This window comes from Melanaphis sacchari, unplaced genomic scaffold, assembly GCF_002803265.2.
Source record: "Melanaphis sacchari strain LSU unplaced genomic scaffold, SCAv2.0 Contig2_pilon_pilon, whole genome shotgun sequence".
Classification (NCBI taxonomy): Eukaryota; Metazoa; Arthropoda; class Insecta; order Hemiptera; family Aphididae; genus Melanaphis; species Melanaphis sacchari.
This window is the reverse complement of record NW_020271173.1, coordinates 7,572,798-7,600,772: the sequence shown is the minus strand read 5'-3', so window position 1 is coordinate 7,600,772 and position 27,975 is coordinate 7,572,798. Positions and strand designations below refer to the sequence as shown.

Sequence of the window (27,975 nt, the reverse complement as noted above, 5' to 3'; positions counted from 1 at the left end):
AAAAAAAAAAAACTGAGAAAATTCTTTCTTTATGATATTATAGGTTTTGGATGTAGTAGTTTGTCATTAAGTAGGTCGTTTAATAATGTATATACTTTATATTAGATGTAGGTACTAAATTTTAATTCTAAAATAAATTATTATACATGAAGAATGATTTTGAGCGGAGAAGACGATGTATTACCTTATTGATATTGTATGTATATTGCTAATTATAATTTAATTTTTGTATGAATAAAATATTAATATTTGAATAAACGTTTGTCGAAAATGTATATGTTATATTAAAGTTATTAACTTATAAGTCAATATTGATGTACTGTAAAATGGTATGAACTGAATCTCGACATAAATAGCTCGATAGTCCACATATTCTGAAAATATTACAGAGTATGAAAAATAATAATATACCCAATTGCCAAGAGTCAACATGATTAATAATTTTTAAATTACAATAAAATATCTAAAATTATTCATGGAAAAGTTGTTATTTTTCATTTAATTATCCAATGAGGTAGGCCATAATTTAAATTTAAAATGTTTATAATTGATTTTCAAATTCTAATAAATAAATTTATGTAATAATAAGTACTAATAGTATGTAAAACTAGTAGTGTTAAGCTATTTTTCTCCAGAAAATCGCAATACGTACTCGTAAATAAAACTGTACACAATGAATAACGATAGACCTAAAGTCATTCAAATTATTTTATCTCCTTTGTCCCTTACTACAATATATGATTCATTTATGTATATTATGCAAACGTCAGGGTGAATTCATCAACTGTACAATCATCGTTATCGAATTAATCGCGAATCGTGTTTTAAATTTTAATCAAGTATCCAAAGGTAGTTATTGGTCGGTATAACATTCGTGTGAAAAAACGTAGTTCTAATCAAATTTTTTTACGTTTGTCACCCTATTATTTTATGAGCATGCATACAAAATCCATTAACGCACACCGTTTCTGACGAGTTAGAAACTCTTATTTGAACAATAGCAGTCGTCGCAACCCCGTTCCTGCAATGAATATTCATTTCGCTGCCAGCATACATATCTATAGGAATGGAATTTCAATAAATATTCTATCCCTTTTTGGACTACCAGTGACGTAATTAATTGAACTCCAAGAAATTTGTTTAATTATAATTTTACCAGAATATACACGCATACGGTAGTATCTTAAAAGGTTATGATTTTTTAATAAAAATCACATCTCATCGACGTCCATTGCCTTTTTTCGATAGTTAAATTAATCAGTGACTGTACATAATAATTAAATAATTTTACCTACCCAATAAGCTTGTTACCTATTCTATCAGCGGCACACAGTGTTTTTACAACACGTGTCGATAGTCTTATTATTCGTGGTAATAAAAGTTCATAAATTACTTTTTATAATTTCGACCACGACATTCAATCGGATATTTTAATTTTGCGTTTGTATATTTTGTCGATTGAAACAATGATTGTTTAATAAGTAAGTATACGTACGAGTATAATAGCCTGCATTATACCGCATTACTATTCTACACTTCTACTGCGTAACTAAATATTTGAAGATCATAACTTTGTAAATTTTAAACAGATATGTTGTGATAGTGTAATAATTATTGTTGGATGATTGTTTACAAACTTGCCATTTACATACTCTTCGTTATTTCGCATCTCAATTTATAGTGGTTTGTGTCTTTTAATATTGTATATAGTAAATTATATTGTGTTGTTTACTTTGTTTAATTGCTTGCATTCATTTCGTTCTCCCAGCAGTAATATACAACAGTTGTCTACAACTTGAAACCATGAATTATATAAAATATACTTGATAATATATGTATATTTTCATCGAGAATTTCTTAAGTTCACAATGGTAATTATTTATGTTACTATGATGGGGCGGTGTGACATGGGCGTAGTTACAACGCACTATATGGCATGTTAATTTAATTTTTATCTTCCCCTTCCCTGGTGTAATGATATCGTTTTGTTAACTAAACCGCATAATCACATGATCCAAAAGGTGATATTATACATAATATACGGGCACAGTATAATGGTTGTGGTGTATTTTCCTATGAATGACATCGGTCAAAAGGGTTACTAAGTTATAGGTTTGGTCGTTTTGTTCGCGGGTACATAAATTTCTATATTTACTAGTCATAATTTCGGCTGTTTACTAGTTAATCACTGCGATCATAAAATGGTGTACACTTATGTATAATATAGGTACCATATAATGATGTTCGTGCATAATAGTATAACTTAATTTACTCGGTTGTTATGGAGAGTATCGTTCGCGAAGGACGACGCGAGCAGGGTGTAGGTCAAAACACGCCATCGTTTTGCAGCTGACGCAATGCGCTCCTTCCACGTGTTTAACGGCGGTGGAGGATAATCGAAATTAATCAAAAGTCGCCGTCGCGCCGGTACCGTGCGCGCACCATATTATACTTATATACACGATGTACACCGCGCCCTGTACAGAACAGTCGTCGACCTCGGTGGGTTGGCGGATGCCGATAGCAAATCCTTATAAATGGCATCACAGACGACCGACGATTTCTCTTCATTTTCCACAACTCCCCTTCCTCTTCGTATATATCCTGTCAAAAAAAAAAAAAAAAAAAACCAGGCTCTGATTTCAATATTGGGCAAAGACACGCGCGCAAAAATTAGCCCCGTCTACATAGTACCTACTGTCTTCTCCTCTCCATTCAAATAAGGCCCCATCGATCCTTCTCAAATTTGTTGAACTCTGACATTAATACTGAGGGCGTCTTTCTATCTTTAATATACATATACATCATTAATCACGCCTTATACTGGCTTTACGATTTTACATCGAGAATAATTGTTAACAAACTGTGTGTACTATAATTAGATTTATATTATAATCTCTTTTACAGTATGATTGAATAACTTCCCAGTGTCGACGTGATTGTGTAGGTGCATAGGTCTTTTCTCTCGCTATTCTGGAATACTTTTTTCTTTTGTATTAGTATTAATATTTGTAATATACTTATAAGTTGAAATATTAATTTAAATTAATCATCTTTTATAAATTAATATTTAAAATTATTCACTTTTGACGTATAGTGTTAGGTTAATAATAGGTAAATAAAACAAATAAAATGAGAATGACAATTAGTTTCTATTACTTTTTAAATTTAATTATTATAAATAATTAAAATCATAATTATTCATCCAGCACCATCCGTGCATCGTGTTTGTATATTATATGTATGTTTAATTAAATTGAGGTCATGTTTAGATACAACATTTTGTTTTACATTTTGAGAACAGTGTTGAATATATTACATGTATATCTCTTACTTTTACAATTTTAATGTAATATATTGCTGAAAGGTTACAACCACAAGGTATAATTTTGAATAATATTCATGAATTCTGAAAATTGTAAAATGTAATTACTTTAGCGTTACAAATAAAATATATATTTTATTTGTGCTTTAGAAGCGTATAAAGTTCACATTCAAAGAAAAAAAATAATATTTTAAGTCTTTGTTTGGCATCCAAACTATTAAATCGTTCGCGGAATTCAAAGCTGAAACATGATTAAAATATGTATTTTCTTTGAGTCTTCATAAATTATGAAAAATCATAAAATAATGAAATATAATAGATTAATAATATAATAAATCATATTTTATAAAATAGCCCTTGATAAATGGTTTGGACATTGATGAGTAATATTTTTTCCTAAATTTTTATTCGGTAAAGATCAGGGTCCATGATATATGATGTCCCCTATTTCTTCTTTCTAAGATTCTGAGAATGAAACATTTTGTTATCTATTCCATTCCGGTTGGCTGTCATGCAATTGAAGGGTTGGTTATCGGTTTGTATTGTGTATAATCATAATACAAAATAAATTCTTACAGTTAGTAATATTATATTTATATATATAGTGCCAATTTAAATTAAATACGAATATAATTAATTTTTTTATTATTTAACATGTATGGGTTCTGTCGATGTATTAATCGTGTTTGATATGTTTCACTATATACACTTAAACAATTATCATACCTACTGATTTTATATTGCGTTTATTGTTATAAATATTATTTAACGTGACAAATCCTTTTGTAAAACAATATTTTGAAAACTAGCACATAATTAAAAAAAAAAAAAGTGTTTGATAAATGTAAAAAGACGCATTTACTAATTTTTTAAAATTAAACCTAAATTTATAAACATTTTATAAACTCCCTAAAATATTGCAAAAAAGTAAATAAATAAAATATTTTGGTAAATACATTAAGCTTTATTTTACCATAATTTACGTGCTAACTAATTATTTACTGACTAAGAAATAGCTAATGATTAAATGCCATTGGGGAAATGAGGAACACTAATTATTATTGTAGTTAAATGTCGTTGTCTTCCATTTTAGATTATTAATTACTGCTTATGCAATATCAAACGGGTAGTTCGAGAAAGGAAACAAAGACAAAGTTGTAAATAATACGAGAGCCTCAAAATAATTCGTCTTATCACTGCAAAATATATGGTTTATTCCCTTGCAGTTTCTCAATCATCTACTTCAGCTGCATATTATAATATTACGTTAATTTTAATGTAATTTTATTTTTTATTTTTATTAATGCAGTATAGTCGAAGAGACTCTTGCAATCAGAAAATAATATACATTTAGAACTATAACATATAGTGTAGTATTTTAGTTATTAATTATTTTAAACCGATTATTATATATTATGGCAGTGAAAAACAAATGATCAAGTGTAAATTTAGTTGATTTAATGTCCGATAGCTATTATTATTAATGCGAAATGCATAATGCATATTGTCATACAAATGACGTATTATATACAAATTAAAATATTTAAATGGTACGAGTATATAGATACGAGGTATAACTGTTAAAGTGGCAGACCCGTTTACGTATTACTGAAATAATTTTATTAAAGGCTTGAATAACTGAACATTTTTCTGAATTATATGATAATTTCACATAAAACAATTTTTTATTTTATTTGTATTTTGTATATTAATTATACTTTTGAATTATTAAATTGTATTTTAACATATATAAATATATAATAATTACATATATTCTTCTTTCATTCACACGGGGTTATAACAAAATAACACAATTATAATCAGATAACTCTTTACGGTGGGATTGAACGAAATCGACATACAGTACCGTATGCATTTTTTCGATACAGTTATTTAAACATTTAGTTTTAACACTTGCAACTATATAAGGAGTATAAAGACGACATCCTTAATTTTTGTTTATGTATATAAATTAAGCCTACAGCTCTACATTGATATCCATCAAATTGGTTTATTTTGGGATTTTTTATCTGTTGGATTATGTATTAAGAGAGTGTATCGTTGTGGTTTCAAAGCTGTGTAAGAATAACATATTATAATCCTAATTTAAAGAGAGAAATAGTATGTATAAGCATTTCTTGGTTTAATTACTGTGATGAATTTATATTTTTTCATCTTTTAAGCGTTTAATGGTTGATATTATTTTAGTACTAAATATATAGTTTATTTAAATCTCACTTGACAGATCCTATAATTAATTTGATAAGATCGATTTTTTTAGTGCTCGGTTCGTTTAGCAGTATGCATAATTATTTTATCTTTGATAAATCCTAATTTATATCCTCTTTGTACTAGATCGTAAACTTTACTAAAATTATGTTTACCTACTTTAATTTTCATTATATAACTTTTAGTACCTATATTAACTTCAGTATTAACACTATATAAATTTTCTAGTCATATAAATTGATTTATACCTAAAATAAAAGTATGGCGGTTATAAAAAGAAACTCAAATAAATATTTTTAAATTGTATTTGAAAGGAATGTTATTAATTCTTATCACGAATCGGCAATACGCAATAAAAAGAAGTTTTTAATTTTAAACGTTTCTTTCTCTCTTTTTTTCATAATTTTCTTTTTTATTTATTTTTTTATTGCACAGTTTATTTGGTAAATTACGTATGCAAAAGAGAATCTTCTAATTGCAAATCGATATAGCTTTTGTTCACACATTTTTATGTTTAATACATGATTGCATTCCTGTAAAACCGAATTCTCCAAGAAAAGTGTTCCTGCGATACTTACAAATAAATATCATATTAACATTCTGTATGTTTCGATCACTCCATTCTTACGTTAGTTATTCGTACTTAACATTCTCTCTTTTTTCTCTCCCCCTTATTTGAGGGTTGACAGCATTTTTTTCTTTTTAAATATCTTCTACATGCCGATTTCCCTTCATTTCTCCCGTACGTAGCAAGCTTGCTAGCTGAAATTCATTCTTACATATATAAAATTGACGATCAATAAGTTTAAATAGACTATGGTGGTAACTTTATCGAGTCTATAAATATGTAAAAAAATCTGATGGAATAAAACTTTTTGTTTATCATTCAAAAATATGTTTTAAAACTTCTATTTGTATTTATTTATTTTTTTTTTAAATTTTAAATGCATTTATTATATTTAACGAACAATTGAGGTTACGCCCTCACGTTAACCTACTTTTGAAATATACGTCGAATAATTTTATGTTTTAATTAAAATGGACAGGAACTGCTGCATTAAGTAAAACAATGTATTATATGTATATTATGTGTTAATTAAATATTCAATAAAACATTATTATATATATATATATATATATTTATGTGTGTGTGTGAATAAAAATATTTAGTTTTAGTTTTAATGATTTTTAATAAATATGCTTACTAAAAAAAATAAAACATTAAAAACGATGTAGTTAATTTTCATTGAAATTTTAAAAAAACAGTTACATAATTTTATTTTTCTGTATTCAGCCTAGCCTATATATGTCAGTATTCTCGGTTTCTTCGTAGATGTTAAGCTGGATTTTCCATTTTTGTATAATATTAAATTGGAACATTATCCGTAAATAATTGTAAGATTACTTTAGTAAAACAATGTGCTCTTTTCCATAAAGAATAATACAGTATCTGTGGCGAGCGTACTTTACTAGTTTTTAGCTTTTGCAACACATATTTACTAAATAATGAATAATATTATTTGATAACCGAGAACATACGTAATGTTCAATGATTATAAATTATTTTAATAAAATTAATGTTTTTTTTATATCAGTGTTTTCTATGGTGGTGTTTTACGGTGCTGGTAAAGATCGGAATAGTGTAAGTAGACATAAAAAGACTAGCCTGATGTTAGGGAGTATGATATGTGCAGGTAAAGTGTTTTTGTTGATCGTATTGAATTTTAAGATCTTTGTAAATGATGGCAAGATAATAAACCAGTGGGCTAAGTAATAGCTTGTATTTTATACTGCATTTACAGAATTTAAGACAAATCGTATATAAATGTCAATTTAGATGTAGCTACACTTCAGTATACTCTCAAAATTCGATGACAATGTATTCGATTTACTAAAAATATTGCTTTTAAAATTTATTTTTTCTCTCTCTTTATATACGTATAACGCATACATCGGTGAGTTTAACTGTTATTAAGATACGTTTTAGATTAGATGTATTACAGATGCAAACGACGAATGTTTAACAAGTACGCAACTATAGGACTATAATTTAATGCAGCATTACTTGAGTTCTTAAAAACAAATTGTAGAATGATTACGTTTTTGAATTCCCGATGCAATTCCATTAGTACAGGCGCCGAGAAGTAGTGGAAAAGTTGTTTTTGTATACATACATAAATAGTTAGTATTCACGTTTCAACCAAAATGCTTGTTTAAATAACTAATGTTCTCAAAGTAATGACCTAGTTACTACATCACAGTAATATCTAAATTTGTTTCTTCAAATCTTTAACAAATGACGTGCTCTTTGGAGATCTGTTACAATGCTTTAAATTCGATAAGGGAGTATACTCAACCAGACTCGTTAGCCAAATGAATCAATGGATGGTTACAGCTGATATTGGAGAATTTAGATTTGAAAAATGAATAGCCACAACCTAAACAAAAACTTTTTTGAGCATAATAAACAAGATGTCATTGTGATGGCGTTAGATTTAGTATTTTGTTTTGTGATGAATTTAAAATCTGTTTTTACTATTCTCATCCATTAATAAATACATTTAGTATTAATAGGTCATAAAGTAATTCATTGATAAGTAAATCAAGTTATGACAGAAAAATGAAAAGTAACTGTTATAATTATATAAAGCATTAAAATATTGAGATAATGATCCCGCTGAGTATTAAAATAATAGCATCAATTTTTTATTGCATAATTATTTTAACAACTTTGAGACATAATCATTACCATAAAACTATAATTATCGATAATTTAAACAAATCCTGCAAAAGTTGTCTTCATAATAATCAACCTTACAGTGTGATAATCACCTTTTTATATATTTATAAAATGTACAATTAGATAATCTCTTATTTATAAAATAATTGTATAATAAATTATATTTTTTTTCTTATTTTTGCTAAATTTTGTCTAACTATAATAATTATTATTATATCATAAGCAATGTGAAAGTGTAGATACCTACATTTTTAGGTAAAGCAATTTGAATATTTTTCTGCTGTTTTAACAAAGAGGTAAATAAAAATTATTATTACGCATTTTTTTGATTAATTATGTAAATTATTAGATATTAGGGTTTTTCTTTTTACATTAATTTAATGATTTTAATTTAAATGGCCTAACCAACAGTCACAGTTTTCGTATTTTTTTCAAAATGTCATGTGACAGTTGAACATCTGACTAAATGTATTAAATGCAGTTAGACTTATACTTATTTCGTCGTGCAAAAACATCTATTATATTACTATTAGATCAAATGTCATGTGCACTCGAGTGTGTGTAATGTTTTTCTCACTGTCGGTGTTGTCTATTTCATAAGAACTCTTATAAGTGCCTCAACAGTGCCAAGTCATTTACATCCGAAACGTTAGCTCTCAAATTTCTATTCCTTGGCATCCGTACAATCGGCACTTCTTTCCCTTTGTATCGTTCTCGTAGCATTTTTTTTTTACGTTGTCATATTGCCGGAGAATGGCGCTTGCTTAGAAAGCAAACTACATTGGCCGAATTTAATCAAAACCAACCCTAGGGGCTGCGTTACATCAGCGCTCAGATATATCTAGTGCGCGCCATATATGATTCGGCATCTGCCAAGAGGCAGATGCATGTCGTTTTCCGGACGTCCGGACGGAAGTTTTATCGTTGCCGTTCACTAAAGGACATACGGGTGTATAATACGCAGATATAAAAAGTTGTAGATAAACGTTTGTATTCGTTTTTGAACTTGAAAGTTTCACTAAGCATAGTTACTTTTCTGCGATAGGGTAATAGAAACGCCATTGTATTTCATTCTACTACCGTAAATATAGTTCAGTGTTCTCGGTAAATTATCATTATTTTCCCCGATGTGATATATTACCCTTTTGTTACAAAAAATAAATTTAGACGAATAGAAATGTTTTCTATAAATATTTTTAAACCGGAATTATACAATGTCAATCATAGTTTATCATGACGTCTTGTAAAAATTCACAAATTACAATAACCCAGCATTTTTTAGTATAGCATACAAATCGTGTATTTATTTTTATTATATTCAGTACATTATTACTTTGATACAATGTATTTATCTTAGGTAAAAAATGTTTTATTTTAGTTTTTTTGTATTTTTATTGTAATTTTTTTTACGTTTAAAATACTAATGTGAACACTGAATGTTTTTTTTTTTAACTACTTCTTAAAAAATACCAAATAAATAAAATATAAAATCGATAACTGTTCGAAACTCTTAGAATACTTTTTTTTTTACCGAATTGGAGATCATAGAAAACTTTATCATTGTTAAACTTAAACGCTTGAAATATAACACCAGTCAGGAAATTTGTATTAACAAAAAAAAAAAAAAATGTTTTTTATTATTTATGGATATTTTGATATTAATACATATTAGTGATATTATGTTCTATACAGCCAATTAGATATTGCACTTAATTTATACTAATACAATGTGTAAAATAAATATAATTTTAGTTATGGAATTATTATTATGTCTGCATTTAAGTATCATGTAGTACTGACATTTACTATATTATACTATAGTTATCTGGTACTATAGTTGATAGCAAAGTTGTAATATTTATGAGACAACTTGGCAGACTTAGAACTTAGATGGATTGAACAACAACAAAATCTATACACTATAAAAAGGTTTATAGTGGACAAAAAATCGTCACCGGATATACAAGTTGTGAAAAGAGGAAAAAAAACGGGATGGCTCCGATTTTTCCTTCTTTTTTCGGTTGGAAAACTTTAAAACGAATGGAGAACAATCAAATGGGTGTCGAAAATCGTCTCATACTACGCTTGAATAATCAGCTAAGATCCCATCTTTGTCCGTGATTTTCATGTGTGGTTACTGGTTAGAATATCTGACAGAATGCAATTTGTAGAAATAATATCACTCGTTAAATGTATAAAACTATAATACAATTCAAATATTAAAATAAAATACACGAAACAGCATATTGTTATAATATAATATAAACTGATTGATTTAAAACATGAATAATGTACGAGTATACGATATGTATGTAATACTTAAAATGTTTATTATTTCATAATTCAATTTAAAATTTATAAATTTGCAAATTAATTTTCATTTTTAAATATATATTTTAATAAATAATATTTTTATTCACTCGAACTGAGAGGAAACAACAATAGTTTTATTTAAATTATTTATTATTATTATTATTATTTTTTGATTAAAATTATTTTATTAAATCATTTAAAAATTACATCAATGGCTGAAAAATATTTGTTTAAAATTAATTGAAAAAGTTAAAAATATATTTCACATGAACCATATTAGTTACGTTATGTTCTTAATGACTTAAAAAAATACATTTTAAAATTTATTTATTCATTAATCAAATTTTATCTAAATCATGGTGCGCTTATATCATAGTATAATAAAATAAAATAGAAAATAAAAAATCATGAAATACAACTTTTTTCTTCTATTGATCTAAAGGTTAAAAATTTTGTTATTTAATTATTGTAATATAAAGAAAAATATTTTGTATTTTTTAACTAATGTAATGGCAATTGTGGCCGAGTCATCGTCAATACACAGTATTATGTTATTTTATTAATCTTTCGTTCCACTAGCATCTGTAAAAACAAATTAATTTTTGTTATTTTCACGGTACACTTGTATTGTGCTGGAATGACGCATTTATTAAATTAACATGAACATATCTATTCGTATTAGCGTTTTAAAATCTGCCGCGATTACATCAATTATTATAATAATAATTCACTTTCTCTTATTGTCGATGGTACATTTTCCAAAAAGTTTTTTAACACGGCGCTTTGGTTATGCAATTTCGTTACGATTTTTACTGTTAAAATGGGTAATAATAATTTTGAAAAAAAATATTTAAAATTGTCATTAGTAAACTAGTACTTATACGAATAGATAATTAAACATTTGAATAGTATTGTTCATGTGAGACTTGGTAGCGTTATGTACTTGTGTTATATTTATTTATATATCTTCATTAGTTTTTTTACCGGCTTCTACGCGTTTTTATTTATACGTTATTAATAATCTATTATTTGATTCTTATGTAGATAGTTAAATTGATACGAGAAATCTGTTATTTTTTCTTTTCAAAATTAAATGTATGAATATACATTTTTTTTAATCTCCAAATGTTGGTATTTATTTAAATCATTTCACATATCAAATATATCATAGACAATATTAAAACAATATTTATTATTTACTTATACTTTTTAAAAATTTGCCACTGTCATGAAATGTTATAAATATTATGATATCATCAGAGCGCAGCTCTCTAAATATAAGCTAGTATTATGCATATAGCTACTATAATAATCTTTAGTTTAGTATTATAATTTGATAATTGTTCCCGGTTTCTGTGAAAATATCGAAAGTCAAAATGTAAAGAGAATGATAGAGGTAAAGCGTCTCAATGACAATGGAATTAATGGTATTTATAGTATGATGATGCCCGTGTTATTGTTGTAGATTGTGTAGTGGTGATGGTGTAGGTGGTGGTGGCGGTGGTGGTGATGACGGCAATGTGACATATATTTCAAATAAGAATATATTATTTTTGGTTTTGCATACGTATCCCGATTTTAAGGCGTCGATTTGCCTTGTCGTTATTTGTCAATGGGCTAAGCCTTTGTATCAGTACATATTTCTGTGAAAAAATGTGATTTCGTATTGAATTTGGACTATTTCTATATTCATATTATTCAAAAAATCTAACGCACGAAATCATCGTGGTCATTATTTTGAGATACGATTTTAAAGTTGATGTAGCGTATACAGCCGTCAGTTGGTAACGATTGTCTGGCGTGGATATTGTTGTAGGCCATAATAGTGTTACTACTATAAAATCGATCACTGTAGCTTTGATAAAAATTCTAAATTAGCGTTCCAGTGGTGCGTAATGACGTGGACGAGTAAATGAGAATTCGTAAATCGTAACAATCATTTCAAATAACTTTGGTTTACTATAAATTAAGTACGTGTGTATTACGATTTTTTTTTTTTTTTTTTTTTGTATGTTTAACGAATAATTAAAGTACATTTCAATATTACACAGAATAATATATATATAATAAGACAGAAAATTGAAATGTATACGTATAAATTGTATTTTGTATGAGACTTATCCCGCAAGAAAGTCCAAGATAAAATTATAATTTTAAAAAATATTTTCCATTAAAAAAAATATGTCAAGTTATTATTATTGTTATATTTAAGTTTAAAAAATTAATTTAATTTATTATTCTACGTATTTATGTTTGTTTCGATGAATAAGTATCTAATAAATTGTATTTTTATTTTTTCAGTGTCTGAACATAGTAGGATATTTTCCGGTAACAACACACACACGGATTACTTTAAAACTTTGTTGAGAGATGGCAACAATATTTTGATCGGTGCCAGGTAATATTTTGATGATAATATAGAAAATTATAATGGTATTTACGTATTACAATTTAATTTATTCATGGTAATATATTTAATTATAAAATCTAATATACGAAGTACTTAGATTATTATTATCTTATAGTATATATGGTATATATTTATCATGCATAATTTTTATTTCGTGCATTTTAAATGTTCGATATTATAGTGTTATAGTGTTGAATAGTTAAGAAGTAACTGAAGATGAATTGCTTATAAGATGTCAAAAAAATAATTTGTGAACTCAACTTTGAACTGACTTAACAAATATTGATTAAAAATTAAAATATTACAGAATGTACATTTTTATTAATAATTGCAATCATATTTTTTTGGAAAAAATATTTTTATAGCTGAAGTTTAAAATATTTTATTTTTAAAATGAAGTCTAGTATTTTCAATTTGTAATTATTATGTTAAAACAAATACAAGTTATAATATGGTACGTTAATATAAAAATAACAATAGGTTATATAAATGTAGTATATTAAGTTATTATTACCTTATACCCCTGTAGGTTGTTTATGTATATTAATAAATATTTAGGTATATAAGAAAGTGTTTTTCTTCCTCAACTCAAATATTGTAGAAATTCAAATGCTATTTAGTGATAAGAATATTTACTTGTTTTTTTTTTCTTTAAGAAAAGAAATAACGTACATTTGTGTTCAAAATGAATACATATTTATAGTAAGCAAATGTAATATACTATATTTACGTGGGGGTGTATTCATCTTTTCTTTGAGTATGTACATGTTCTCTATGCTTAAAAACCTTCGAAAAGACTCTTCATTAGAGTAAAGTAAAAAGTGAAAGCGTCCTCTCCAATTTATTTCAACTTTCATATTTTTGTAATGAAAACATTCGTATAATATCTCTGCGTGAATAACATTTTTTGAATAAGATACATATTTATTTTCATTACTGATTATTTGTATGCTTTAAAATAATGAAATACAATAAATGTTCATTTTAGAAATAAATTCCAAGCTTTTGTAACAAAATTGAGATGTTAATAAAATCATTAATGGAAGATTATGATTATCATATTATAACTGTTGAAATGAATTTATAGCTCCAAATAATTTTGTAAATCTTGATTTATATATATATATATATATTCAAGCAAACATAAATTTATATTAAAATAAATATTTGTTTAAGTATAACGCACTTTTTGTTAATTATTATAAGTTCTCTCAAAAATATCATCGATAATAATATTCTTTATGCGGTGTTTAATATTAAAAAGTTATTAAGTCATATTTAAATCATTTAAAATATATTTAGTGTTTATTTTGACTAGGTAGTTTAATATTTATTTTTGGACCAAAATGATATTAAAACATTTTTTATTTATTCTTCGAATGTTCGTTTTGAACTTATTTTTGTTTTTGATAATTATAATAAATAAGTATTTTCAAAGTTTAAAAAAAAAAAAATTGACATTTTAATATATTATATTATATACTATGCATTTTATATAAGATTACAGCTGTATTTATTTAAATTCATAATTCAGAGTTTATTCATTGAATATTTTTATTTACGTGATTTTATTAATATTTTTCAATATTAATTTTTATATCCTAATATTATATATTTTCCAAAATAGAAATAACAACTATACTTAGTGTGTACTTAAGTATCTTGTTTTAGATTTGATTTCTATACATTTAGTGAATTATTTTATGTAATTCGACAAAGTAAAAAAATATTTTTAAGATATTTCTATTAATTTTTATGAATATACTCGTATACCCAGTCGTGTTTAGCAATTTACTTTTATTATTTTTTGTTCGGATAAAGACCTGAAGAAAGAAATTAAATTAAAATTAAAATTATATTTTTAAAATAGTTATGATACCTTTTTATTAATTATATAAATAAATATGTGAAACGAAAATGTTCAAAATATTGTGGACAATATGCTTGGAATAATTTACAGTTACTCCAACCGTATATTGTCCACTATATTTTAAAATATTTCCATTGAATTTATATATATATATTTTTTTAATTTCACCTTCTGTTCCAAAATAGTTTTTAATGAATTAAATCATTTAAATCATGATTTTAAATGTAAAATTTTACTTTGTTCATCATTTTTAATTAAATATTAGTTATATTTTATATTCTAAATATTTTAAAGCTTAAAATACTATAAAACTTTATTCATTATATTACAATATAAAATCACAAACAAAGGTTATATTATATTAATTTTGTAATTAAAATAAAAAATGACTATTTTTTGTTGCATAATGAATATTGGCAATCGAATGTCAACAAAAAATGTCTCATATTGTTCTGTTTCTATATTGAGCATGATGTATTTTTCAACTGTTCGTTGTTATAATGTCTTTTTAGTTCACACTATTAACATTTATTTTGATAGTTTTAGTTGAAATTATATGTAAGCAGTTTTATATTATTTTTGGATTTTGTTGAACGCAATTTATTGGTGAAAGATATTTACTAGAATGATTGCTGTAACACGTTTGTACGATCAGAATTATTCATGAAATCTCAGTGTTCACACCTAAAAAACTTTTTTCCCCTAATGGCTATACACCTCTTTCGAAAACACCATGGATAATGTTTTGGAATTCACAGCGTACCCAAATAATCCTGGCAAATAATCGCCGTCACTATATCTGCGTTAAATGTGACAACGTGTTTTAGTCGATTCCCGATCTCGGCTTATACAATATGTTTCATATTATTATTATTATTGTTATTATTGTGTGCTTTCATCGTCAATGTGGGATCATCGAAATCCCATGCAATCTACAGAATTGGTCGTACGTATATGATACATGTCCGAAATTTCGGAATCCTGAACACGTACTCGCCGTGGGCAACGAGCATAGTGGAGATCAGTTTCTTCAGTAATTGCCATTCCCTTCTCATACCCTTATCGTATAACTCTCAATATCTGTGGTGATCATTAACTGTCCGTAGAATGCCCCGTGGACGGCGTTGCTAATTGCCTATCCATACAAGCACGTCACACCCGAAAAGGGGGCTTTTAATGCATTTTGAAAAGTATAGATCAAAAGATTAAAAGTAACAGTTCGCACAAAAGAAGTCTCAAATTGCCAAAAATATAATTTCAAGAAGAAAAGAATGAACATTTAATGGTAATAGTTATATAATTAAAAAAAAAATGAGTTATATTATGATACCTTAGAATTAGCATTTATTTTGCAGCACTTTTCAGTATTAATGACTGTACTGTTAATATTTTCAGATTTAGAAGATTGCTTTCTTAATTTTTTTGCCCTATTTATTGATGTTATAATATATTTAAATTCATTTTAATTTTGTTTGATATTTATTTTAATGACTTTGAACAAACTTTTTATCTTACTGTTTTCAGTCCTTATTTTGGTTTTTGTTTTATATACCAGTTGGATGTTCTTTTTTTTATTTTACAGTTAAAACCATTTATTTTTTGTTCATGCTTAGCTCAAATTTTCTGTTAATTTCTTACTAAAAAACTCTTAATTTGTTTAATTTAGTGTTCTCTGTTTCGTTTGGCTTGTTGATCTTTAGTATTGTTTTATCCGTTGTTATTGTATTAACTATAGTTTAAAACGTTATTTAATTGTTATAGTACGCATATATTTTATAATAATAAATTATTATTTAAGTACCTACGGAGAAAGGTATAATTATATTAAATAAACTTAAACTCTTAAACTGTATTAAGCATGGATGTCTTTATTTTTTAAAATTTTTTTTTTTTATCCAGTAAACTTATATTAGCCTAATTAATATTATAAAGAAACAGTTTCGTTACAATGCTCTTTCACGCTTATTATAAATTCAAACAAATTACTATACGTTTTTAATGTTTTAAAAATACTATTTTTATTTTTTTTATGTATGTATGCATATAGTATATTTAATGATATGAAATTCCGGTTTTTCGTATCTAGAATATTTTTTTGATAAGGGCCTTGATAACTTTTTGCTTATTTATCTTATTTTAATAAATAAAATCATAAATATATAGCTTACGTCAATTAGAAGATTAAATAATAGTTTTTTTTTTCATAAGTATAGCACATATTTCATTTTGATAATTTGTGTTATATCATTTTATTTTTATCATTGTAATTAGTTTTCTATTTCGTTATTTCTATAAAAAGTATAAAATTCTGATAATATGTCAATCTGAATATTTTATTTTAGTTTTTCTCTCATTTTCATATAAATTATAATGTTTTATAATTAAATATTGACAATGAACTTTTTGAGTATTAATTTTAAATGGACGGGGTGGTACATTGCAGAACTTCTGCACCAGAAGTTATTTTATCTCTGCGTATTGTATTATATAATATATCCATCAATTCAAATTTCTCTTTTCTGAAGTTTAAATGTTTAAAATTAAAATTAGTTATAGGGGCATAAACCATAATCTTAAAAACAATATTTTGAAAGTTTGCCAGTTCTTAAAAAGGACTTTCAAGTTCTTAATAATCAAGTAATCTACTCACATAATCTTAATAATTGTACAAAAGTTTAATTGGGTTGTATAATGTATATTGAAATGTGTTTTTTTTAAATTCTACCGGTGATGTCATGGAGTGATTTCTTCAAGTTATGTTATATCTTTTAATTTTATGAATATATAGTTAAAAGTAAATTTAATAATAATTTAATATTACTTTTTATCAGTTTAACATAATTGAAATCTATATGATCCTGTTTTAACATAATTGTAAAATGCATTATTTTAACTTAAGCGTATAATGGAATTCGAATTCATTATTTTAATTATCACTGAAGAAGTTATTAAATATATTGTATAATATTGTATTGTAACAATAAATGTAAGCCTTATTCCTAATCAATTTGTTTAGAAAAAACAAATTTACACATAATAATCGAGCCTTCTGTGCAAAATAGATCGAAAATCAATAGTGATGAATTGATTGTTAAATAATGTTAATAGTTGAGTAATGTAGGAGATTAATTATGGGTATAATATAAAATTATCCTAGGATTGAATTATCATTTATTAAGGTAGTTATTTTAAATAAGCTATAGTATAAAAAATATATTTTTTAGAAAAGTACATTATTATTATAATTATTATTAACTTGACATTTTATATTATTTTTTTCAAAATAAATTGATTTACCTACCTAATTATAATCTTTTATAATATTTTCTAAGATAAATAAATATTGTTTCATTATTGTATCTTAGTAGACATTATTTCTTATTTATATTTAGATTGTTCTACATAAACTATCGATACTTAATTTACATTAGTGTTTAGTTGTTACCATAAAAGACTAGAATATTGATAATACATTTAAAATATATATAGTAACATAATATATTTTTAAAATAAAATGGATTTTATATTGTTTACTTTAATTTTGATTTTTAAGTACTACTTAGCTACAAAACTATTATGTATATAGATTATTGTAATTTATTATTACATCCAAATACTAATTATATTAAAACAACATTTTTTAAACATATTTATTATTGTAATTAATTTTAACTTAATATTTTTTTTTTAAATATTTGTATACAATTCAATGTTCTATGTTTCAAAAAATTCTATAATTTGGTATAACAACATAAAAAAAATACCACTTAAGTATGATATTTATTCTAACAAGTACGCATCTTATTTTTATTTGTTTATGTATGAAACTTAATACATATGTACTAAAAATAGATTTCAAAATTTGTCTCGTTAGGCGAAAAACAAATGAACCCCAAGTCCATTACCTATATGTGTTGCTTTTTGATATTGGTAAAGGACAGCAGAATAGAGTTTGAACAAAAGCACGCCTCGTTAGAGCGACAAATGAACGGCATATAATCATTTGTTGAAAACGGAAAATGTCTTTTATGAGGTATTTTCCCTTTTGAAAATTTTGGTCAGGTAATAACCAAAGCCACTTGAATATAAAGGAATGGTTTATAGGGTAGGCTGTTATCTCTGAAGAGTGTCATCAGTGCTTATACGACATTGAATTTTCTTACTAACGTAAATTGTCTAGGTATATTACAGGAGCTTTTGAACCATTTGTAATAGAATAATCCTGCGTTCAAACAAACGCAGAGTAGTAGATGCGTGTAAATGAATATTGGTTCATACAAAATAATTTATCGTAAATAAGATGTGATGTGAATGTAATTTATAAATATGTTAATAACATTATAATGTAAAATAACGATCTCGTTGATATGTTTGTATATTATTTAGAGACTAACTGTTCAATTGATTATGTTTAATAATATAAATACATACGTTATATTCATTCAATACATTCAAATAGTATCTTTTGAAAAAAGTACCTATAAGATACATAAAATATATTATGTTATCATCAGGGTTATGATGTTAATGACTTTAGCATATTTTTTCTTTTTTTCGTACACATTGCAAACCCAGTAATAAACTCGTTTTGTATGTCATAGAATCAGATACATTCAATTTTATTTTGCATATTTTTTGCATATTTAAGAATTTTTATGAATAAATGCATAGGTATTTTGAAAAAAATTGTAAATAAACGCATATTTCGCCAAAAAAAAAAATAACTTAAATATAATATAAACATGAATATATACCTATAGGTAGGCATTGGTGGTTACAAAAACGAAAAAACATATCGTTTATAATATTATTAACTTATCTTTATTACCTATTTATCTTTATTTAATTCTACGTTTATTAATCGATTAATCGCGATAGTGTGGTGATGCCGATAAGACATAATGATTTACATTATAAAATCTTTAGTTGAGTGTATTGTGTGCCACGGAAAGTGTTATTCAATTATTTTAGTATAGATAGGTACGCATTTTATTTTCACTAAAAATGCCAAAAGTGCACTAAAAATGTACCAATACTGCTCGACTTCACAAATTTAGTGTGGAGTTTGGTGAGGATATATTTTCAACGATGGGTTAGTGATATTGTGTAAACTATATGGAGTCAAAATTGTATCAGAAAAATAAAATTACAATAAAACAACACATCGTAAATGGAAAACATGTAAGGGTGTTACAACGCAAGAAGACTTATAAGGTGACAACACAGATATTTATTTCGGACACTAAAAAAAAATCATCGTTCAATGAAGAACTTTGTCAAATATTTTTATCATTTAATATACCATTAAATAAATTGAACAACGTAGAATTACGATGTTTTATTGAAAAATATATCAAATACGACATACAAAAAATGAGTTCACGTTGTACCAAAATTATTTAAATCAACGTTACATTAATAAAATGGTTCAAATCAGAAAATATGTTGGGAATAAAAAAATATGGATTTCAATCGACGAAAATACGGATACAGACGGAGATTTGTTGGCAATGTAATTATTGAAATATTGGAAATTAATAAACCCAGTAAAACTTGTTTACTAAACTCCGAAATTTTAGAAAAGACATACCATTAAACAATTGTTCAACTATTCGAAAATTATATGCTTTTATTATGGCCAGAAGGCATACAACGAGAAAATATTTTGCTTTTTTTAACTGATGCTGCGTCTTATATGATAAAAGCTAGAAAAACTATATAAGTATTGTATTCAAAATGTTAACATCTAACGTGTATGGCTCATGCGTTACACCGAGTGAGTCGCAGAAAAAATTAGAGGCAAATTCTCAGAAGTAATTGATCTTATATGAAATTGTAAAAAAATTTTTCTTAAATAACATGACCATATTCAAAGTTTTAAAAGTATTTTACTGGGAGTTCCATTCCCCCCCCCCCCCCCCCCGACCCTATTTTGACCAAGTTAGGCACGCGGTTATCAGCAGTTACTATTATTGCGAAATCTATAATGGTCTTAAATCAGTTATTTCCAAATTAAGTTCTTAAGATGCAATTTGCATTACAAACGTTCAACGAGTTTTTGAAAAATAAAATTTAGAAACCAACTTAATTTATGTAAAAGCTTATTTTTGCTTTTTATCAACGAAAATAACTCGTTTAGAAATCAGTGGATTATTATTAACTGAATCGCTTAAAATTATATAAAACGTTGAAGAATCATTGGAAAATGTACAAAACCATATTAGAGAAATTATTAAAAATAAAATGAAGTGTGTTTTGAACAAAAATCCGGGTATCAAAATAATATTAAAAATTGCTGAAATATTTGATGGAAATGAAACTTCAATACACATTTTACCAGCTGAACTAACAGCAGATGAATGTGTACATTTTAAATATGCGCCCATCACATCTGTTGATGTTGGACGGAGTTTTCAACTTACAAAAATGTATTATTCGACAACTGACGCAAGTTTCTATTTGAAAACCTTAAAAATACCCTTATCGTTCAAGTCAATATAGAGAAATTATATCAAAAGTGAAACAAAAAAAAAATAGTGACAATAAATCTAGGCATTTGTATGTATATTTGTGTATTTTGAATAAAAACAAAATAATATTTAAGTACCTATATTTTTAATTTCAAAAATTTCATATTTGTATTTAAGTTTAAAGTTATAAAAATAGTTGTAAATTAACTAAGAATATATTTTGGATTAGTAATAAACTAATTTTAAAAAGACATAATTATTTATTTTTAAGGGCATATTTTGATATTTATTGTGCATATTTGCATACATTTTTTAGCGTTTTTAAGGTCATAAACATCCTAACCCCAGTTATCATTCTAAAAATAAAAACTTAAAAAATATATTATTTCTTCAATAACGTTATTAGTTTTTGAGATTACGAAGATTTTTTGTTAAAATAATCAATCTGCAGTATATTAACATTGACTATTGCCTTAATTGTTTTATTAAAACTTTCTGAAAACCATGTATAGAACAAAAATTTTATTTAATGATTGAATAAATAATTGTATTAATAGTTTAAATTCGTTTAATATGTCATTTGAAAAAAATCAATGAAAATTGTAGAATTTTCAAATATAAAATACTGTAAGTCTTAAGTACTATAGGATCGTAATATAATTATAAAATATGCGTTTATATGTACTGAAAAATCCATTCAAGGATAATCTTTGATGACATTACACAATTTTTCTCAGTTTTTACCCTCAAATTCAATCAGTCTTTCTGTCATATCGAAGTGGAGATTTCTGCCTTTTCTTGTTACTTTATAATATTAAAAACATGTGGTGGACTTACGATACGTGAAAGAATACAAACTATATTACAGGGAGGATAGTTATGTTTACGACTGTAGCACATATTTATCTAGCAGTGTAATACACCAGGATCCACCCTGTATATAACCTAATCAATAACGTCTCCCAAAAAGTTGCCGTGTCACCCTGACCCCATGGGGTTTGGGTGACTTTTGCTCATAATTATTACCTAGTGTATATTATAAAGTATATGTATGTGTATGGGTTGAATTTATGTTTTATATATTGTTTTATTTGCTTTGGAGTTTGGTCAAAATAAGGGGTGTTCGATTGAAAAAGTGAAAATAACAATCTTACGAGCGTTGGGAGGTCCCCAAGCGAAGAAATCCCTTGCCACCAAAAACTTATAGCCAATATTGCTTATACCTTACATAGTGCATACAACATATGCTAAACCTTTACTGGATCGGCTTCTGATAATTGGATCTCACGGGAAAAAAGGCTTCTGGTCGAATATTGGTTTTATACAGATGATATTGAGTGTATTAGATAAAACCAGCTTGTCGTCTAAATCCTTTTATTAATCTTACTATAATTATTAAATGTGTTTTTTATAATTTCAATAATATTTATTTTTTTCAGTAAATATTGTAATTTTAAATTGGATAGTGCATAATATATAATTATAAATTTTTTTTTTTTTTACTTACATAAATTTGCTTTTGATGATATAATTGATTTGGTTATGTATGTTTATTTAACTCAAAACTTTTTTTTCAAATATATAAACTATAGCAATTTGTTATTGAAAAAACTTGATATGTTTGATTATATATAGATACACAGTACGTAAACACTGATTATAGTTAAATTAGGGTAGTAAACTATTTAAAATTATTTTATTTTTAGGTCTAAAGTTTAGGTAGTTTTATACTTTATTAGTGTTCAGTTCCAGTTTAACGATAATGTATGACATTTTGAGTTTAACCAACATTTTAGCATATGTTTTTAAAAAATAATCCATTATCCAAAATTTACGAGTACAATAAACTGTATTCATTGCATCTTAACTTTATTTTAAATATTTGTTGTTACTATTGTTAATATAATTAACGTAAACAATATAATTTTAAAAATAAAATAAGGTATTAAAAAAATAAAAATATATTATTTTTAAAATTAAATGGTGCTAAACTATTTGCTTATAATCAATTTTTATTATATAATATCTATTTTAAAATTGAAATAAAAATAGTTTGTGTTAATTATATATAAATATTTGAAAAAGATAAAAATGAATTATTAATAGGTGTGGGTATATTATTTTTTAATATAAATTATAGTTTGGCAAAGATAGATCATGCAAAGAGTTTGTATTTATAACATAGTTATAAAACTTTTCAAAATAATTAATGTAATATATTATGAAATAATAGGGTTATGAAAAATGTTTTTTAATATTGAACTAATTAGAAAATAATTGAAATATTTTTTTTTTTTTTTATAGAAACGCGGTGTATAACATAAGTTTGGCTGATCTGTCGGAAAATCAAGTGAGTTTTATTTTACTACCATAATACATTTAAAAAATATATATATGAGATACTTTTATTAAGCTTTTAGAAATCGTATTGCATTTTATGAATTGAATATGCTAAGTTTCGTTTACGTGTCGTTCATATTCTGTTGATAAATCGTATCATTTAACTCATTTGTGGACAATTTTTATCATATAAATATTAACAATAATCATCATTTCATAGCTAATGATTAAAAAAAAAGTTAAATAATACACGAAAAAAACCATATTAGTTAATATTCTGTTGATACCATATGCAAGGATACGGTTTGACATATTGTTATTAAACGTATTCGACCAGTTCTTTGGCTTTTCAAAGTATTGTACAAACATAAACGAATTAAAATAAGGTTTTTTTGTGATGCTAAATTATACCGTTGAGTTATATGTAGGTTATTTTATTATATGAAATCATAAATAAATTACGATCTGAACAAATTAATATAAAGGCATACTCACATAACTATGAAGAATAATTTTTAACTTCAATGTATTCCATTATTTTTTCTACTAATTAAGTATAGAACATATTTTATTATGATATATACGTTTAAAAAGTTGAATTATTGTTACAGTATAAATTATTTTTGTATTTAACTAAATTTAATCATTACAATACTTGGCAAATATAGATTACTTATATGCCTTTGGATGTCGTGAAAGTATTTAGTACTTATTATAATATTGAAATATAAGATATAATACTTTATTCATACTTTTATTAGGTCCCTTTTATATGATTACTTAAAAAAAGGAATGAATTGTAGTATTAGCTGGTAAAAAAAAAAAAAAAATGAGAATAATAAAACTTGGGTAACGAATAAGTAGTTGCATACGGATTTTTGTGCGTTCGAAAATACTCAACTGGCAACATCGTCTTGAGACGTTAACTACTAGGAGAAGGGGGCGTATTATCGATCGCGACGGACTGAAAACATTGTACAGAGTGATTCAAATAACCTAACAAATCCGGTCTATATACGTATATAAACATTATAAAATATATTTTAAAATACTTTTTATGTTATACAATTAACCTCGTGGTTTATATTCATTAGTTACCTATATTTTGTAGTTAAAGCCGATCGGTGTATATCTACTGTAAGATCATCAGCCAAACGTAGGCCATTAATAATTTATAGATTATTGTATACGTATTTTTAAATACTTAACGTACTGATTAGGTCTCGTGAATTTATAAAGTGTTTTTAATTTTATTTTACAATTTTTTCAAGTCATTAAAATGAGCATTGCTTACATTTTACTAATTTTAAAATTTTATTGATGACTTTAATAAAAGTATCGTGCGTATTAAAATGATAGTTATCTCTTTGTTATGAACGTTTTATTTTGTTAAATTACGTGTAGGTACGTTGGCGGTGGAATTTAATCGTGTGCGTAAAGAGACTGCGCACACATAAAAACAGTAATAATCATAATAGCCATTGCAATAACGATAATAACACGTTTGCGTACACGCAAAAGACAATTGGTATTAATTCGAGAGAATAATATCATAATAAAGCGTTGTATACATACAAATATAAACATGTACTCGTATATAGTATCCCTTTGGTCAGGATCTGGAAATAACGAGCTTACGACGAAATTGTTGTTATTGTTATTTATATATATATATATATATTCTGCTGCAGAGATGCAGTGACATGGAGAAAAATCGGTCACTCGGAAAGGTTGACGGTGGTCGATTATTGGGAGCAAACGGTCTCCGACTATGTCGTTCACTGTTTTTGTCGTCCGATTTTATACTGACCGTAGACGGCCATTTTGTTTTTACGCCGACCTTTTATCACTGTGATCCAGCTCTTTAAAACGTTAGGCATAGTGTATGCAGTTACTCTATCGTTCCGGATATTACAAACGATCGCTTTCACTGTGCCAACAATAACAACCTCCACAGTATCTTGTTCTTATAACTTCGGGTTTTATTGTGCTCACTGCAGTCGATTCGCTCTCGTATTATCGTTTGATAAAAAAAAAAAAAAAAAACGGCATTGATAACTCGACGTTTGGGCAAACTTAAGCAGAATCGATCGTTTTATATTATCCCGCAGAAAGGCGCCGCTAATGGAAGTTTTCGAAATCGTTTTGTTGTTATACATATTAGGTATAGTCTCACGTTTTGAATATACATTCGCGATTTGAGACATTATATTGATGTTTTTGTAAACATATATGTCAAGAAAATTACTGTCAAAACTTTAAAGTTTAAGAAGAGAAAGTTTTATCAATCATAGATCGGGTTTCTCTCGTGTTTTCATTATGGTATAATTTTATTTAACTTTTTTCCCAAGATTTAGGTACCGTTTTTGATTGAAATACAACGTTCGACTTTATAACATGTCATGATAGTAGTTATAAATGTATGAAAACAAATTATAAGACGGAAGTTATAACTTAAGCGAAACCATTACCGTCATGTCACATTGAATAATCGTTCATAACTGTACGTAGCGAATTTTAGTAATAGAAAGGATGTTTACTGAGATCATAAAATCAAATACTTTTCAGTGTTAACATCTCCTTATAAATTAGAGCTTGATTTATATAGTTTGATGTTAGAGGTACTCAAACAAATACAGAACTTTTCCTGATTTATGTATTGACCGATACATATATTATGTATTATGTATATAATGTACCTATATGTGTATATAGTATATAAATTTTATTATTCAGAGTACTAAGAATGCTCATTCTAATTTTTTATTTTGTTATAAACTTGTTCAAATTATGATTTTTAGAATTTTTAAATATAATTTAAGACTATATTTTCAGATTTTTGATATCTTATGTAGTACTTAAAAAGTATCTAGTGGAGGTAAATATTTCTGTTTTTCAAATAAGAATCCACCTTCTTTTTGTTGTAAATTATTTAATGGAAGCAGAAATTTTAATTAAAAATTTTTTTTTTATATGTTTCACTTTTTATTAGTTTTCTTTAACCAGTTAATATCGAAAATAACAACTCTAATGTGACCGAGAGGGGGGATAAATTTACATTGGTTGTGGCCTTGTTGAAACCGTACATAGTTAACAATATTATACATTTGCTAAATTTTTATGAACCCTCTTATATTATCTATTACATCTCAATATTTTATGGGAATATGTTGTAGTTACATTGGTACTATATATAATTGACGATAAAAAAAAAAACAAAACAAAAAAAAAAAATCCTGAATTATGTAATATGCATAAAGTATAAATGTCGATTTACGTAGTTTTTGCTTCGAATCAAAAATAAAATGTTTTAATATTTTAATTGATTCCATGTTTAGTCACTTTGATAATAATGAACTAATCACTATCCGTATAACATAGTTATAATATAACAATCTGTTTAAAATAATAATATTCTATTACATATTAAAATTCAACGATTTTTACAATTCTGTATTTCGAAAATAACTACTCGTACATTTTTAAACAAGAATTATCTATAAACAATATTCAGCTGATCTTAATCTATTGCAGTCAGTTATAGTAATATCATTATTATTTCTTAGTCTCGCGACAATCATAAATAACTTTGGGAATTATATAATATGTGATATTTCCATAAAATGTATAATATTATACTAGAAAACTATTTATGGTATTTATTATATAAGGTCGTCATTGTTAAACAATTTTATTCGTGTTATGGCAATGCGTTCACGCACGTATTTCGTACGCCCGAATTATATACATAAACACGTGTAATAAATATCGTATACAACCGTTGTACTGTAGACATATACATAAACACATACACACACACACACACACACACACACACACACACACACACACACACACATATATATATTAGTATACACTCTAGTGAGGTGACCTAGTTGTATACAATTTTCCCAATATTTTTGTTCTCTGTTTGAATTTTTTTTTTTTGTTCATCGAATTCCATAATGGTAAAATGTCATTCATTTGTCTCGTCGGTCGCATTAATTTCGTCGTCGGCAGCGTCGGCTGTGGTGGCGTTGACCGTTCACTCGTGCACCAGATATAGTTGGCAGGGGACGAGGAGCAAATACATATAAAGCGCACGTTTCACGCATAATTGATGGCCTTTTCGATTCCTCGCCACCCCACCATTACCCACTCACTACAAACCCGTCCAAAAACCGTTTTTCCCCACTAAATGGACACAGAGCGCAGTGTTCGCGGTGACGACGACCGGAAGGGAAGAATTGGTGGCTGTGTGTGCACATTTCACATAAA

At 26.1% G+C, this 27,975-nt stretch overlaps 1 protein-coding gene across 1 annotated transcript in view; it reads left to right on the top strand.

Annotated features, from left to right (window-relative positions):
- LOC112595919 (semaphorin-1A) overlaps positions 1 to 27,975 on the top strand; it is a 163,030-nt gene that overhangs the window by 93,581 nt on the left and 41,474 nt on the right. The window contains exons 3-4 of the mRNA XM_025341315.1: positions 12,909 to 13,005; positions 23,662 to 23,707. Of these exons, the coding sequence (XP_025197100.1) occupies positions 12,909 to 13,005; positions 23,662 to 23,707 (143 nt within the window). The remainder of the gene's footprint in view (positions 1 to 12,908; positions 13,006 to 23,661; positions 23,708 to 27,975) is intronic.